Genomic DNA, 17,033 nt, shown 5'->3' on the forward strand with positions numbered 1-17,033 from the left:
GGGGAAGAGGGCACGGTGCGGGGGATACCGTCCTTCAGCCGCTTCCTGGTGAGGACGCGACTATTATTCGAGTCGCCTCCTCGCCCCCCCCCCCCCACAGCGGCCTACCTACCTGGATTGGTGCGGCCTTTCCTGCCGGGATCGACCGGAGCTCCAGCAGTGGCGGGACAGCGCTGGAACATCGCGGGGCTGGCGATGCCTTACCGGGGGTCGCCGTCTGGAGCCCGGAGTGCTGGAGCTGCTGCACCGACATCCTGGAGCTGCGGTTTGCGGAGCTCCCAATGCGGGCGGCGCTGATGGACAGTGCGGGGTCCTGTGATTCTGCCCGGCTCGGCCTGTGGACTCAGGAGCTGCAGACTCCAGCAGCGGGAGGCGGCTGATCAGGAGGTCCAGGCCGCTGAGGAGGAGGATGCTCACCGTCGGGGTTCGGCGTCGGCGTTCCACCAGCCCGGCGTGAGGGCCTGAACATTGGGCCACCCGGGGCGGCGACTGCGGGTGCTCGGAAGGCCCCGACCACGGATGAACACGGAGCGGAGGCTGGCTGGACTATGGTGCCTTCCTCACCTTGGTGCCATTTATGTTATGTTGTGTCGTGGACTTTCTGTTTGTGCTTTTTTTTAATTCAATTTCAATTTTATTTTTAATATGTTTTTATTATTTATTTTTTATTTTTTTATGATACTGCCTGTAAGGGAAATTCATTTTGTTGTCTCAAATTGAGACAATGACAATAAATTTGAATACAATACAATACAAAAAGATGAAGTTTAAAGCGGATAAATGTGAGGTTATCCACTTTGGTAGCAAAAACAGGAAGGCAGATTATTATCTAAATGGCGTCGTTGGGAAAAGGGGTAGTACAACGGGATCTGGGGGTCCTTGTGCATCAGTCTATGAAAGTAAGCATGGAGGTACAGCAGGCAGCGAAGAAAGTGAATGGCATGTTGTTCTTTATAACACGAGGAATCGAATAAAGGAGCAAAGAGGTCCTTCTGCAGTTGTACAGAGCCATAGTGAGACCACACCTAGAGTATTGTGTGCAGTTTTGGTCCCCTAATTTGAGGAAGGACATTCTTGCTATTGAGGCAGTGCAGCATAGGTTTACATGGTTAATTCCCGGGATGGCGGGACTGTTATATGCTGAGAGAATGGAGCAGCTAGGCTTGTACACTCTGCAGTTTAGAAGGATGAGAGGATATCTCATTGAAACATATAAGATTGTTAAGGGTTTGGACACGCTAGAGGCAGGAAACATGTTCCCGATGTTGGGGAGTCCAGAACCAGGGGGCCGCAGTTTAAGAATAAGGGAGTAAGCCAGTCTGTGGAATTCTCTGCCTCAGAGGGCAGGCAATTCTCTGGATGGTTTCAGTGGGCCGCAGTATGGGGAGAAGGCAGGAAAGAGGAACTGCAGAGGAGAATAAGCACAGAAAAGCTGGAGAAACTTAGAGCATCGGATGGAGCGTGGAAACACGTTTTTCTTCACAGTCGTACAGTTGGAGGGCAGGAGGGATCACAGATGGGGGACAGTAGAGAGGAGGAAGTGTACACAGTGTTAAAGAGGGAACTGCAGATGCTGGAGAATCGAAGGTTACACAGAAAAGCTGGAGAAACTCAGCGGGTGCAGCAGCATCTATGGAGCGAGGAAATAGGAACCCTTCTCAGACTGATCAGGGGTGGGGGTGGGTGGGGACAGAGGAGGTACAGTGGAGGCAGGAGGGATCACAGATGGGGGACTAGAGAGGAGGTTGTAAAACTGTCTCCAAGTGAGAACTTCTTCAAGGTAGGGCTATTGAAGAAATAACGCAGTAGAGTGTCAGTGTTAAAGAGGGAACTGCAGATGCTGGAGAATCGAAGGTTACACAGAAAAGCTGGAGAACGGGTGCAGCAGCATCTATGGAGCGAAGGAAAAATGCAACGTTTCGGGCCGAAACCCTTCTTCAGACTGATCAGGGGTGGGGGTGGGTGGGGACAAGAAAGGGAAAAGGAGGAGTCGTACAGTTGGAGGGCAGGAGGGATCACAGATGGGGGACAGTTAGAGAGGAGGTTGTAAAACTGTCTCCGGAGAGAAGAGGAGAACACGTGTTACTGATTGGGGATGATCAGCCATGATCACATTGAATGGCAGTGCTGGCTCGAACGGCCGAATGGCCTACTGCTGCATCTATTGTCTATTGACTTTAGGCTTCAGAGATAGTGTGGAAGCAGTCCCTTCGACCCACCGAGTCCACACTGACCAGTGTACGTTTACTAGCACTACCCTACATGCGAAGGGCAATTTACCAGAAATATGCTCTCCAGAGAAGCTACCTGACCCGCTGAGTAACACCAGCACTTTGTGACGGCTATGTTTACATAAACCCCCGCCATTTACCAATACACGATAAGAGCTGACTGTGTAATTAATTAGCACTGAAGTGCACCCGTCCTTGCAACCCTGTGATCAACCAGCGCCGGGTGAAGATGATCGCGTGCAGCGAGCGCTTTTGGCAGCAAGCCCTGCTTTGCACACAGCGCCCGGGCCCTTTGCACCCGGTGGCAGACGCGGCTGCTGTGTTATAAGTTCGACGCCTCCGATAACGAGCACATTCACCAGCTCCGACTGAACAGAAGCGAATTACCAGAGAAACGGCCGAGGAAAGAAACTCAGAAGATGTCTGACGCTCCATGCACATGTAACCAGGGTAAGTAATTGGACCTAGCGTTCGGTAGCCCGGACCTCCCCGTATCCAGACGATGTTTTTGTAACTCTGCTTTCTTGTTTATCAACAGGCGGCTCATGTTCCTGCGGGGACAACTGTAAATGCAAAGACTGCAAATGCACCTCGTGTAAGAAGAGTGAGTATAACGGCTCTGGCGACTGTCTTTAATATCTTTATGAATGAGAAAATAGTTATATGATATATTTATGAAGGAGAAAATAGTTATAACGATGCAGGCAGAACGAGACCATTCGGCCCATTTGTGTCGACACTAGCTCCGAGCTGAATCTCTCCAACTTGATAGTGTCCTCTGTGATGTTCAAAGGAAAGACTCTGAACTCTTGAAGTGTACCCCTGAGATAATGCAACGGGCTCGCTCAAATGCTCATCATCTATTTCCCAGTCACTTACCCGCACTAAGGGACAATTTTCAATGGCCAGTTAACCTCTCCTCTAAAGCAACATCTTCGGAACTTAGGAGGGAAGCGGGGTCACCCGGAGGAATCCCACCCGGTTACAGGGGAACTCCACACAGGCAGCACCCGAGATTGGGAATGGACTAGGTGTGAGAGGCAGCAGCACTACCCGCTGTGCCACTGTGCCGCTTGATCCTTTGCATTCCTCTTTTGCAAATCACAATTAGTGATCATCTTGATGAGTACGAGCGTCGGAGGTTATGGGGGAAAAGGAGAATGGGGTTGAGAGGGAAAGATAGATCAGTTGTGATTAAATGGCGGAGTAGACTTGATGGGCCGAATGGCCTAATTCTGCTCTTAGAACTTGTGAACAAGTAACACTGCCAGAAATGCATTGTGTGTGTAATGTCACGGGCGAAGGAAGTTATCTCTGGGTTGTTGCACGATACAGACCCCCCCCCCCATCCCCACCCCAAGTCCCCGCACTTGGTGTAACTGTGTAGGAAGGAACTACAGATGATGGTTTCAACCGAAGTTAGACACAAAAATGCTGGAGTAACAGCGGGGCAGGCAGCATCTCTGGAGAGAAGGAATGGGCGACGTTTCGGGTCGCGACCCTTCTCCAGACAGTTAGTGCAGCTAACAGTTTGCAACCGTTCCTTGGCGTCCATCACGAGAGCGCGGAGCTGCCATAGTGTGGGTTTCATGGCTTTTTTCCCCCCTCTCCGTCTAGGCTGCTGCTCCTGTTGCCCCGTAGGTTGCAGCAAATGCGCCCAAGGCTGCGTCTGCAAAGGCGCCAGCGACAAGTGCAGCTGCTGCCACTGAAGGTCGCCCATCGTGGACCAGCCTCAACCCGGGACCAACCGGCACCGCCTGCTCCCCGATGCGGGGTCTTTACTGGGGCCCTCTTGTGCGAGGGCTCCTCGAGGGGAGGATTATTATCGTTATTGTTAAAGTATTTTTTTGTTTTGCTATGGATATATTGATTTGTACCTGATTAAAATAGTACTTTTGACCAAAAAAAAATCTGAATTCTGCTGTTGATTTGCGAGGGATGATTACAACACAATTTAAATCGCTAATTCAGCGTCACTCATCACACCGCACCTGGGTGTAGGAATGTGGAGGAACGAACAGCAGATGCTGGTTTATACCGAAGATAAAGACAAAATACTGATAGGCAAAGATTATAGCTCCTCTAGGATCTTTGCTGATAGGTAGGATACAGGGGAGGGTTTTGCTTTGATTGGCAGATGGTTGCAACAAAGGCCGGAGTCGCTCAGCTGGGCAGCATCTCTGGATAGGAATGAGTGAGGTTTTGGCGTGAAATTTTTCCTCGGAGTGAGTCAGGGCAGTGGGAGATACAGAGATAAGGAAGTGTAAGGTGTGAAACGAGACAGGAGATACAGATCAAGAAAAATGTAGGTTACACAGAAAAGCTGGAGAAACTCAGCTAGTGCAGCAGCATCTATGGAGCGAAGGAAATAGGCAACGTTTCGGGCCGAAACCCTTCTTCAGACTGATCGGGGGTGGGGGTGGGTGGGGACAAGAAAGGGAAAAGGAGGAGTAACCAGAAGGCTGGAGGGTGGGAGGAGACAGCAGGGGAGCTGAGGAAGGGGAGGAGACAGCAAGGACTAACAGAATTGGGAGAATTCGATGTTCATGCCCCGAGGGTGTAGACTCCCCAAACGGAATATGAGGTGCTGTTCCTCCAATTTCCGGTGCTGCTCGCTGTGGCCATGGAGGAGACCCAGGACAGAGAGGGCGGAGTGGGAGGGGGAGTTGAAGTGCTGAGCCACCGGGAGGTCAGCTTGGTTATTGCGGACCGAGCGGAGGTGTTCGGCGAAACGATCGCCCAACCCGCTTGGAGGTTGTTAGCTAGGAGAAGGTAACAAAGCAAACATAAAATGTAATCAAGGACAGTCAGACTGGTCGGAGAACAGGGAAGGGGGGGAGGGATGGAGAGAGGGAAAGCAAGTGTTACTTTTGAAGTTAGAGAAGTCAATGTTTATACAGCCAGGGTGTAAGCTCCCCAACCTAAATATGAGGTGCTGTTCCTCTAATTTGCGCTGGGCCTCACTCAGCGGACAATGGAGGAGCCACAGGGCAGAAATGTCAGTGTGGGATTGGAAGGGGGAGTTAAAATGGTTAGCAACCGGGAGATCAGATAGGTTTAGGCGGACTGAATGGAGGTGTCAAGCGAAACTATCGCTGAACCAGCACTTGGTCTCGCTGATATATAGTCCACACCTGGAATACTGAATACAGTAGATGAGGGTGAAGGAGGTGTAAGTGAACTGCCTCACCTGAAAAGACGTGTCGGGGTCATTGGATGGAGTCGAGGGGGAGGTATAGAGATAGGTGTTGTGTCTCCTGCGGTTGCAGGAGAAAGTACCTGGGAAGGGGGTGGTTTGGGTGGGAAGGGATGAGCTGATCGGGGATAAAACCAGAAGGTGTGAGGCAGCGTTAACCAGGAGGTCTAATTGAATAGGATGGGGCAAAAGCAAATGAGACTGAGTGGTGACCTTATAGACGTTTATAAGATCCTGAGGGGCTTAGGTAAGGTGGATAATAGGAGTAGAATTAGGCCATTTGGCCCATCAAGTCTACTCCACCATTCAATCATTGCTGACCTATCTCTCCCTCCTAATCCCTTTCATCTACCTTCTCCCCTTAACCTCTGACACCTATACTAATCAAGAAAATTAGTGAATGGTTAAACTATATTTCCCAGTGTCGGAAGGAACTGTTCTAAATCAAGAGACTACACATTTAAGATGAGTTAGAGTCTTAGATACATAGACAATAGGTGCAGGAGTAGCCCATTCGGCCGCTCATGCCAGCACCGCCATTTAATGTGATCACGGCTAATCATCCACAATCAGTACCCTGTTCCTGCCTTCTCCCCATATCCCTTGATTCCACTAAGAGCCCTATCTAACTCTCTTTTGAATGCATCCAGTGAATCAGCCTCCACTGCCTTCTGAGGCAGAGAACTCCACAAATTCAAAGGTTTCAAAGGTCTTTTATTGTCACGTACCAATTAAGGTACAGTGATATGCAAATTACCATACAGCTCACAACTCTCTGCGAAAAGGTTTTTCAACATCGCCGTTCTAAATGGCCCACGAGGGGCTTAGATAAGGTGGATGGTCAAGTCATGGAGTCTAAAACAAGAGGATATACATTTAAAATGGGAGAGATTTCAAGGCAACCCAAGGGCAGGTTTTTCACACAGAGGGTGAAAACCCTGCCTTCCTCCCTCATTTTCGCACAGTGGGTGCACAGAACAAGTTGCCAGAAGAAGTGGTAAAGGCGGGCATAACAACAATATTTAGATGACATTTGGACAGATGCATGGATATCCCACAGGGATATTGTCCAAATGCAGGCAAATGGGGTTAGCTTGGTCAATGTGGAAGGGTTGGGTAGAAGGGCCTCATTCCATGCTGAAAGACTATGATTTGAAACGTAACAGAATTGAACTTAATGGTTCAGTACTATAATGTTTCCAAAGCTGAATAAACTCAGATGGGAAAAATCCACCAGCTAAGCTAGCTGTATAAGTTCACACCAAGCAAAATAAAGCAACAAAGAAGGATCTGGACCCTAAAGGTCACCTTTTCCTTCTCTCCAGAGATGCTGCCTGTTCTGCTGAGTTATTCCAGAATTTTGTGTCTTTCTTCGGTGTAAACCAGCATCTGCAGTTCCTTCCTACACAAAGAAAACAATAAATAACTTCACAGTGAGAGGGCTCCAAAATTTTGATGTAGTCTTCTAGTTTGGTTAATTTACTAATCCGCTGGTAATTTATTCTGGAGGGTTCATAGTATATCAGATTTATACTTTAACTGAAAAGTCTGCCAAGATGTCTATCATTTGATTATCAGTGTGTCCAGTATGAAACTCTTCGGTAACCACATCATTGTTACATAAAAAGGACAACTTGTACCCAATTTTCTTCTTTTATTCACAATTTACAAAAGAAAAGAACAGCCCTTAATGTGCTGAGAGAAAGATTTCTGGCACAAGGCTCCTCGTGTAGGTTGCACTGAATATCCTTCTGTAATTATACAATGGAGACCAGGATATCAGTCACGGGTTTAATGATGTGATGTGATTTATTATTGCACTAAAAGAGAAACATTTGTAAACCGTTGATTGGTAAATGTTTGATAAAATCTTGGTAAGGAATTCCAACCAATCAGGATTTGTCAAAGGATGTAGACTTACGTTAATGTTGTTTTTCCATAAACAATGACCTGGTTATTCCATGGTCAATGAAATACGTTTTAAAAAGAAAATCACTTGTGAGAAACTTCAGGTTGACTATAAATGGCAACTTAATAATAATAATAATAATAATAGTAGTAGTAGGCCCCCCTCGGTCATGACTGACCCTGGGTGATGCATCCTGGTCGGATGCAAGCCTGGGCAATGTCATAATATAAACAGCTAGATTCAAATTAAAAAGAAGAACTATAAAGGAACTGTTGCCCATGCAGCACGTACCCCCTCTCCACGTCGCTGATCGATCCAAAGGAACAGCAGGGCCGTCACAGTTTGGCACCAGCGCTGTCGCAGGAGCTGCCAGAGCGAGGTAGTGGACAACGACGAACTGCATTAGGGGCTCTGACTCCAGATGTTCTTGAGGTTTACTCCTGGAGCCTTTTCCATGACTGGATATGGCCACAAGGCAGCGGAGGTTGTAAATCAGAGTTTCCACTCTCTTAGATGGACTGCCTTCCCAGGCTGATGAGCCCCATCTGCCCCAATAATAATAATAAACTTAAAATAATAAACTTAATAAACTAATAATAAATAATAAACTAAAAAGAGCATCTTTGATACAGAGGCACATTACAAGAGTATTAGCAAACAAAGGAAATGAACACAAAATAACAAAAGGAGAAATTAGACCTTGTCTTTTTTTTATTTTACCTTTCTACTATTCACCTCACTGGGACCTTTTCCCTTACTGTTTAGTTTAATTTAAAGTTTAGTACTTTTTAAAGTGTTACCTTCTGCCCTAAGTATTCATTCACTGGGCCATTTGTTGGCCTGATTCATGATGCCCGCCCCAACGGAACAATTCCCTCTTTCTCTACCAGTGCCTCATAAAAATTGATAACTTTTGATCTTATTTATCCTTTGCCAATTTGCTTCTGGCTCAGATATTAATCACAAGACGCAGAGTTAGCGTTGCTGCCTTACAGCGCCAGAGACCCAGGTTCTGTCTTCGGATTTTGTACGTTCTCCCTATGACCTACTTGGGTCTTCTCTGGGTGCTCCTGTTTCCTCCCTCATTCCAAAGGCATACAGGTTTGTAGGTTAATTGGCTTGGTACAATTGTAAATTATCCCTAGTGTGTGTAGGATGACATTAGTGTGTGTGGGGATCACTGGTTGACACGCTATAGGTAAACTAAACTAAACTAAATTAGTTCCTTTATAGTTCTTCTTTTTAATTTGAATCTAGCTGTTTATATTTTGATGGCAAAAACTCCCTCCTCGTCCATTCTACATTGCCTGTGTCTTTCCCCTCCAATTCACCAGGGAATGCCCTTAACCCTGGCAATGGGCAGGCAATGCAGCCTTCAAGGCCCACACTTACAACTGTAGTCAATCCTGCTAACTAAACTGTCCCTGTCATTACCACATTCCTTCTCACTCTCTCAACCTCAATGCCCCCCTGTACCATCATCTTGTGGTTAGTTTTAGGTTAGGTTAGAATTATATACCCCTGAACAAGTGCAGGGCTGAGGCTCCTCTGAAACTCTGAATTGCCACACATGCTTCACTTGACTTACTATCATCCTTGACTGACCATTTCTGCTGTCACTTCAGATAAGGGCTGTGACTGCCTTCTGCAGCAAAATATCTAAATCCCAAACACAAACTCATCAATTGGTGGCACGGTGATAGAGTTGCTGCCTTACAGCGCCAGAGACCCGGTCCAACCTGACTATGGGTGCTGTCTGTATGGAGTGTGTCCTTAGTGCGTGTGGGATAATGCAAGTGTAAGGTCAGCATGGACTCGGTGGGCCAAAGGGTCTGTTTCCAAGCTGTATCTTTAAAAGAAAACGAAAAAACACTGAACCAGAGTTCCTCAAGTTACAAACATTTACTGTACACGTGGTTGACACGAATTACACCAATTTCCACCGCCTCCCACAAACATGCAGCTGCAACACATAATTACATTAGTTGTTCACGGAGCTTTAATGATGTTTGCAGCAACTTTCAATGAAGCATAGTAAACACAACAAAATGTACTGCTAACGTTCCACTTACATGCTTCAGACATTGAAAAGTAATCTAGTTTACTAGTGGGGCGGGCATCATGAATCAGTGTACTCCCTTTAGAGTCATGGAGTCAAAGAGCCCGACATTGTGAAAACAGGCCCGTCAGATCCACTTGTCCATGCTGACCAACATGCCCTATCTACACTAGTCCCAGCTGCCTGCTTCAGGGCCATATCCATCTGAACCTACCCTATCCACGTACGAGTCTAAATGTTTCTTAAACATTGCGATAGTATCTGCCTCAACTACCTCCTCCTTTAGAAAGCAAAATGAATTGACACATGCATATTAGTATTCATGGTACATAACTCCAAAGTAAAAGTATTTATTTATCCCTGTGCCAGGAGTGATGGAAGCAGGCTCCAGTCACATGAATGAGTGCTTTAAACAGACTGTTTGTAACATGCATCATTTCCTAGTTGAGAGGGTGTCCTAGAAACGAAGCCTTTGTCTAACTCAACCCAAATCTTCATGTTGTATTGTTGATGACAGCAGCTTGGCAGTGAGAGAGTAAGTGAATCGATGCTGGGTGGCAGCTCGGGAGACAGATATAAACACTGCAAACAAACGGAAGATAACAGCCACTGAACCCAGGCAATGAATGGGTTATACACTCAGGGTCATGAAAAGATGCCAGTAATGCAGCTTTGCAGTTGCTGACCCACAGACAAGGTGCTGTGCAATCATTTGAAAAGGTCAAGTAATTACAAGATCCTTGCAAATACATAGACTTTGCACGGGCATTAGACCTGACATGCGTGTGGCTGAGATCCACCCTGCTAGCTCCAAGCAAAGATCCTATAGTGGAGCAAGATAGGCTACTCCTGCGAAATGCAATGGGCTGACGTGTAGTACGCTGCGGAGGGGATCCTGGGCATTTGTCCCCGCCCATTTTAGTAACCGGAACCTACCCGACCCGACCCGACTGGCAGTGTAATCAACGTTGCGGGGGGACAGTTTGTGTGTGTGATATAGGGTTAGATTCATAATTCTGACAGTTCATACTTCTGTTAATTCTTGTCAAGAATAAAATTTGACTCTGGTAATTTTCTTTTTTAATGTTTTAAAATCATTTATTTTTAAATGGCTCATAAGCTGTGTTTGAGTTGATTTTGTAGTAACCGGAACCTACCCGACCCCACCTGACTCCCAGGGTAATCAACGTTGCGGGGGAACAGTTTTTGTGCGTGATTTAGGGTTAGATTCATAATTCTGTTAGTTCATACTTCTGTTAATCCTTGTTAAAGAATAAAATGTTTATAAACACACATACATGAATGTGACATAAATGTATATAATCATATAACACACACAATAATATTTCTTCTGATTTTTATATCCAATGATGAACTTTATTTCAGACTATATATTACTAAAAGTCTGATCTTGACCGCTTTTGGCCCACTGTGCTGCGATTTCTGAGTGAACGCCGCCACCTACGGCCGTCATTTTGGCCACCTCGCTCAGAGACCCCCTCCGCTTTTCGGGACTGGAGGATTTTTCTCATCGATGAAAAATCAGAGAGATATTAATGTTTTTTTAAATTCCCCATTCTCTCTGCTGCCTCCGCTGGTGGCAGGGGGGAGGGACTATAAAATCCGGAAGTGTAGTCCCTCACTCAGTCTCTGCCAGACCCAGGAAGCGAGAGGGTCATGCCTCTCTGAGCTGCGAATAACACTGAACGCACGTCTAATCCACGATGAGTCCCCTCGATGCGGCTGTAAAGTGGCTGTTGCCCAATTGTTTGCCTCGCCTATTTAAAAAGTTTGTTTTGACAAAATTAATTTTGTTTGTCAGGTGGCAGCAGCCAAATTGTTTGCCTCGCCTTTTAAAAAAGTTTGTGTTCACAAAATGAATTATGGTTGTCGGGTGGCTGCAGCCAAATTGTTTGCCTTGGCTTGGCTTTTTAAATTGTTGCAACAGTTGGCTGCCAGCCCAAGAATCCATTCGGCCCACAATGTCTATACTAGCCCTCTGGAAAGCAGTTCCTTCGGCTAGCAACACCCATAATAGCGCAACAGAAAGTCCCCCCCCCTCCTGGCGAGCAATATTGGAATTGGTGGAGAGGTGGAATATTGCGTTGGTGACCAGCCCTCCCATGTGATGCTGGGACCCAACGGGTCCCACTTAGTCTAGTTAAATAATAAACATTGTAAACACTACCCCACTTCCACCAAAGATCTCCACTATAGGATCTTTGACTTGCACTACTCCCCTCCTCTCTCCCCGCTGCCCCGGGCCGCGCACCTCCCTCTCCCCGCTGCCCCGGGCCACGCACCTCCCTCTCCCCGGGCCGCGCGCCCCTTCTCCCTGCTGCACCGGGCCGCGCACCCCTTCTCCCCGCACCCCCTCTCCCCGCCCAAGTCAAAGACTTGCGAAGATACGGGAGCGCAGGCAGAAGCAAAGATCCGATCTTTGGCTGGAAGCAAGATGGCGAAGCAAGATGGCGGAACAAGATGGCGGTGGCTGGTTGTTAAAATGGGTCCTATAATCACCCATGAATCTGCCCGTACTACGTGTTTTGCATAGGAGTAGGCCATCTTGCTCTGCTATAAGATCTTTGGCTCAAGAGGTGTTTCTGTAAACAGACAAGTTCCGACTTCAGTGCCGTACAACCCCTTAGTACACTGAGTGTTAAAGAAGTGCTAATATGATACATTAGCATAGAAGACAGACACTAAATACTGGAGTAGCTCAGCAGATCAGGCCAAAGATCTTATAGGATCTTTGGGTCATGCAGCATCTCTGGAGAAAAGGAATAGGTGAGGTTTCGGGTCGAGACCTTCTTCAGAACAAAGATCCTATAACAAGCAAGATAGATCACTCGACGAAAAAGACGTAGTACGGTCATGGGCAGATTCATGGGTAATTTTCGGATACTAGTGCGGAGACGGAAGCCGGTTACGGAAACATCCTCGTAAAAATAAAAGTTATTTGGGAAAAATCTTCTCCTCGTTTTCAGAATTATAATTTATCCCCCACAATGCTGATTACACTGCGAGTCGGGTCGTATCGAGTCGTGTCGGGTCGTGTCGGGTCGTGTCGGGTCGTGTCGGGTCGGGTGGGGTCGGGTCGGGTTACAGAAATGGATGAAAAAAAGGCCCACGTTCTGCTCCGTTGCGTACTACACGTCAGGACATTGCATTTAGAAAGAGTGGTCTATCTTGCTCCACTATAGGATCTTTGCTTCAGACTGAGAATCAGGGGAGATGGAAACAAGAGATATGAAAAGGTACATAGAACAAATAGAAACATAGAAACATAGAAATTAGGTGCAGGAGTAGGCCATTCGGCCCTTCGAGCCTGCACCGCCATTCAATATGATCATGGCTAATCATCCAACTCAGTATCCCGTACCTGCCTTCTCTCCATACCCCCTGATCCCCTTAGCCACAAGGGCCACATCTAACTCCCTCTTAAATATAGCCAATGAACTGGCCTCCAGTTCATTGGCTATATTTAAGAGGAAGTTAGATGTGAATTAAATGAATGAAAGATATACAAAAGGACAAATCAAAGCCAGCAACTCTGGACTCCATTTTTACTTTCAATGAAGCCTCTGCAGGTAACTCATTGCAAGTGAAACAAAGAACTGTAGCTGCTGTCATTCTGGAACTAATCTCAAGAACGTAAGTAAAACTCAGGAAGTCAAGTAGCATCAGTATGGAAAGAAACAGAGTTAACGTATCAAGTCAAAGACTCTCCCTCAAAACTGGAATTTTTTTTTTTTTTTTTTTTTTTTTATTAGAAGTACGGTAAATTACAATTCTACACAACACATATATCTTGATACATTTTTTTTGTACCGCTTTTTTTTTTTTTTTTTTTAGAGCTTTAAGAAAAAGGTAGAAGTTAGGAAAGTAAAGAAAGTGCAAGAGAGTCGTGCAGTGCAAGAGTGTAAGGAAAAGAAAGCCCCTTAGGAAAGAAGTTAGAGAAGGAAGTAAAGTGAGAAAATAGACCCTAGAAAAGAGAGAAAGAGAAAGTAGAAACAATCGCTCTATTATAACATTAAACTCCGCAGAAAGGAGACTACCAACCAAGTTTGTTTTTGTTATTTTACCTCCCGTTACCAGGTCCTGATTCCGCTTATTTATATATATTTGTTTTTTTTTTAGGTTACTATTGCACCTCATACTTGTAATAGATCCAGAAACATAGACCACGTCTTTTGAAATTGGTCTGCTTTACCTGCTAGGAGGAATCTCATCTCTTCCAGATGTAATGTTTCAAACATATTTGATATCCACATTTTTATTGTTGGTGTCGGCGCATTTTTCCAGAATTTAAGTATAAGCTTTTTTCCCATTATTAGCCCGTAATTAAATAAATTATTCTGAAACACGTTTAATTCAGGGTTATCTTCCGATATTCCGAAGATAATCCATTCTGGTTTTGGTACCAGTTTTATTTTGATCAATTTTGAAAAAATATCAAATATTTCATACCAGAATTTTTGGATTTTTGTACAAAAAACAAAAGAGTGCGCTATGGTAGCTTCTTGACATAGGCATTTATCACAGATTGGTGAAACATTAGGGAAGATTTTATTTAATTTAGTTTTTGAATAATATAATCTATGTAATGTTTTAAATTGGATGAGCGTATGCCGTACGTTGATCGAACATTTATGCACCTGTAGTAAATGATTATCCCAGGTCTCTTTTGAGATTTTTATAGCTAATTCTTGTTCCCAATCTTTTCTAATTCCATCTGTTGTGGGTATTTCTATGTTTAAAATGATATTATATAAGTACGATATTAAATTAGCTGATTCCGCCTTGGTCTTCATTGCTTCATCCAATAAGTCGGAAGACATATTATGATAGTCTTTTGTGTGTTTTTTTCAGATAATCACAAATTTGAAGATATTTAAAATATTGGTTATTTTTCAAATTATATTTCAGTTGTAGTTGTTGAAATGATAGTAAATTCCCTAATTCATACAGATCTTCGAGCGTTTTAATTCCCATTCTTTCCCATTGTATAAATGATTTGTCTATGATTGATGGTTTAAACGATGGATTATTGACTATTGGTATTAAAAGAGATAGGTTTCTTAATTTTAAAGTCTGTTTTATTTGTTTCCATGTTCTTATTGTGTTATGTATAATTGGATTTTTATTATAATTTTTATTATTCAAATTTGTTGGTGAGAGGATGGTCGCTCCTATATTACTCGGGGAGCAGTCCCCTTTTTCCATTACCATCCAGTCCGTCTGCTGTGCAGAATTGTCCAGCAGGTGAATCATATTTTTAATATTTACTGCCCAGTTATAATACATAAAATTAGGGAGCGCTAGACCCCCCAGCTCTTTTCGTTTATTAAGGTGTGCTATTTGTATTCTATGGGATTTATAATCCCATATAAAATTTGTAATGTCTGAGTCCAATTTTTTGAAAAACTTTTTTGGGAGGGACTCAATATTCAATTGAAATGAATTGAATACTGTATTGTCACATGTGACAAGTTACAGTGAAATTCTTTACTTGCATACCCGTTACAAAGTTACAAAATAACCCCACTTCCAGGCCCCCCCCCCTCATGGCAGTCCCTCCATGCCGGGTCCCCCATTGTCCATTTTTTATCCCCCTCCCTCATTCCGGGGGTCCCCATGGTTCTTCCCCCTCCCCCATGCCCCCCCCCCCCCCCGGCGTTTCCTCTTGTGTCAGAGCTGTTCTAATATCAGGTCATCCTGCCTATCTCCCTCCAAGGTTTTTGGCTGCTCAGCTATTTGCAACCTACTTGTTTATCTTAGATTTCCAACAACAATGATATTCTGCATCTCACAGTCCTATTTTCACTGGCGGGACCTCATGAGTGAGGGGGGGGGGGGGGGATCTGCTTGAGGCGAATGATGGATGCAGTGGTCACAGGCCGAGGGGCTGGTGGACATGGCTACTAGACACCCTACAGCAGGAGAATGAATGGGTAGATCGAGCGCAGCCTGCAGCAGCTGCATGGAATGGCGGTGAAAGGAACCAACAACATTGCGCTGGGCCAGGTCGCCACCTACATCATCGTTCCAGCTCCACCAGGACACCAGCCTTAAAGTGAGAAAATACTAAAAAAATCCATATCTCTTTAGGGCAAGATCAAACTCTTTGAGTCATTCTGTATGGAAATAGGCCCTCCGGCCCAACTTGCCCATGTTGACCAGCATGCCCCATCTACTCTAGACTCACCCACCTGTGTTTGGCCCGTATCCCTCAAAAACTGTCATATCGATGTACCAGTCCAAGTGTCTTTTCAATGTTTAGGAAGTAACTACAGATGTTGGTTTATACCAAAGATAGGCACAAAATGCTGGAGTAACTCAGGGGGTCAGACCGTATCTCTGGAGAAAAAGAATAGATGATGTTTTTGGTCGGAACCCTTCTTTGTACTGAAAGTAGAGGGGGGGGGGGGGGGGGGGGGGGGGGGTGGAGAATCATTCACTTGGTATCCAAAATGTCACCTATTCATTTTCTCCAGAGATACTGCCTGACCCGCTGAGTTACCCCAGCATTTTGCGTTTATCTTTGAAATTATCCTTGTTTGGTACGGAGGATCCAATCATTTGGACAGTTCATTCGAGTTTAATAGGAACCTGAGGGGAAAACTATTTCAAACAGAGTGTGGCAGGTATATGGAACGAGTTGGCAGAGGAGGTAGTTGAGGCAGGTATAATCAAAGATCCGCTCTATGATCTTTGGGTAGAATAACACTGAAAAGGCACAAAATGCTGAGACCCTTCTTCAGACAAAAGAGTCTGGGAAGAGAAAACTAGAGGCATGGAATGGTACAGAGGAAATCAGAGCGGGCACCGGTGACACAATAGTCCTTTGTTGGCAGTGGATGAGGTGATAATGAAGGGGTGGTAGACAAAAAAGCTGGAGAAACTCAGTGGGTGAGGCAGCATCAATGGAGCGAAGGGATAGGCAACGTTGAGTGTTGTGAGAAAGAACTGCAGATGCTGGTTTAAACAAAAGATAGACACCAAACGCTGGAGTAATTCAGTGGGACAGGCAGCATCTCTGGATAGAAGGAATGGGTGACATTTTGGTTCTGAAGAAGGGTCTCAACCCAAAACCTCACCCATTCCTTCTCCCCAGAGATGCTGCCTATCCTGCTGAGTTACTCCAGCTTTTGTGTCTATCTTCAGATATAAGCAGTGAAACTAGCAAAATGACTCAAGGATAATCTCAATTCATGCACTCCTTAATTCCCTCACTTGGTTAACCCCTTCCCAAAGATAACAGCAGGGACATTGTGGCGTCAGCATTGCCCCTGTACAGACTATAGCTGAAGAAGGGTCCAGATCCAAAGTGTTACCTGTCTATGTTCTCCAGAGATGCTTCCAGACCTGCTGAGTTACTCCATCATTTGGGTCTATTTTAGTTTTTACTTTAGAGATACAGTGTGGAAACAGGCCCTGGGGCCCAGCAAGTCCGTGCTGACCAGCGACCCCCACACACTAACACTATCCCACACACAGTAGGCACAATTTACAATTATACAAAGCCAATTAACCCATACGTCTGTACGTCTTTGGAGTGTGGGTGGAAACAGGAGCTCCCGGAGAAAACCCTCGTGGTCACGGGGAGAACGTACAAACTCCGTACAGACAGCACCT

General features: G+C 45.4%; 1 protein-coding gene across 1 annotated transcript; it reads left to right on the forward strand.

The window, feature by feature from the left end:
* Positions 1-2,499: 2,499 nt before the first annotated feature.
* mt2 (metallothionein 2) lies at positions 2,500-4,141 on the forward strand. Its single transcript, XM_055648566.1, has 3 exons — positions 2,500-2,681; positions 2,770-2,835; positions 3,849-4,141. The coding sequence occupies exons 1-3, from the start codon at positions 2,651-2,653 to the stop codon at positions 3,938-3,940; spliced, it is 189 nt and encodes a 62-aa protein (XP_055504541.1). The 5' UTR covers positions 2,500-2,650; the 3' UTR covers positions 3,941-4,141.
* Positions 4,142-17,033: the final 12,892 nt, after the last annotated feature.

Source organism: Leucoraja erinacea, chromosome 17 (assembly GCF_028641065.1).
Source record: "Leucoraja erinacea ecotype New England chromosome 17, Leri_hhj_1, whole genome shotgun sequence".
In the NCBI taxonomy this organism is placed as follows: Eukaryota; Metazoa; Chordata; class Chondrichthyes; order Rajiformes; family Rajidae; genus Leucoraja; species Leucoraja erinaceus.

Bases quoted from the DNA above. Each gene is read 5' to 3' on its own strand.
- mt2 (XM_055648566.1), top strand. From the start codon at position 2,651: ATGTCTGACGCTCCATGCACATGTAACCAGG. The intron at 2,682-2,769 runs GTAAGTAATTGG...GTTTATCAACAG, and splicing joins TCCATGCACATGTAACCAGG to GCGGCTCATGTTCCTGCGGG. The intron at 2,836-3,848 runs GTGAGTATAACG...CTCTCCGTCTAG, and splicing joins ATGCACCTCGTGTAAGAAGA to GCTGCTGCTCCTGTTGCCCC.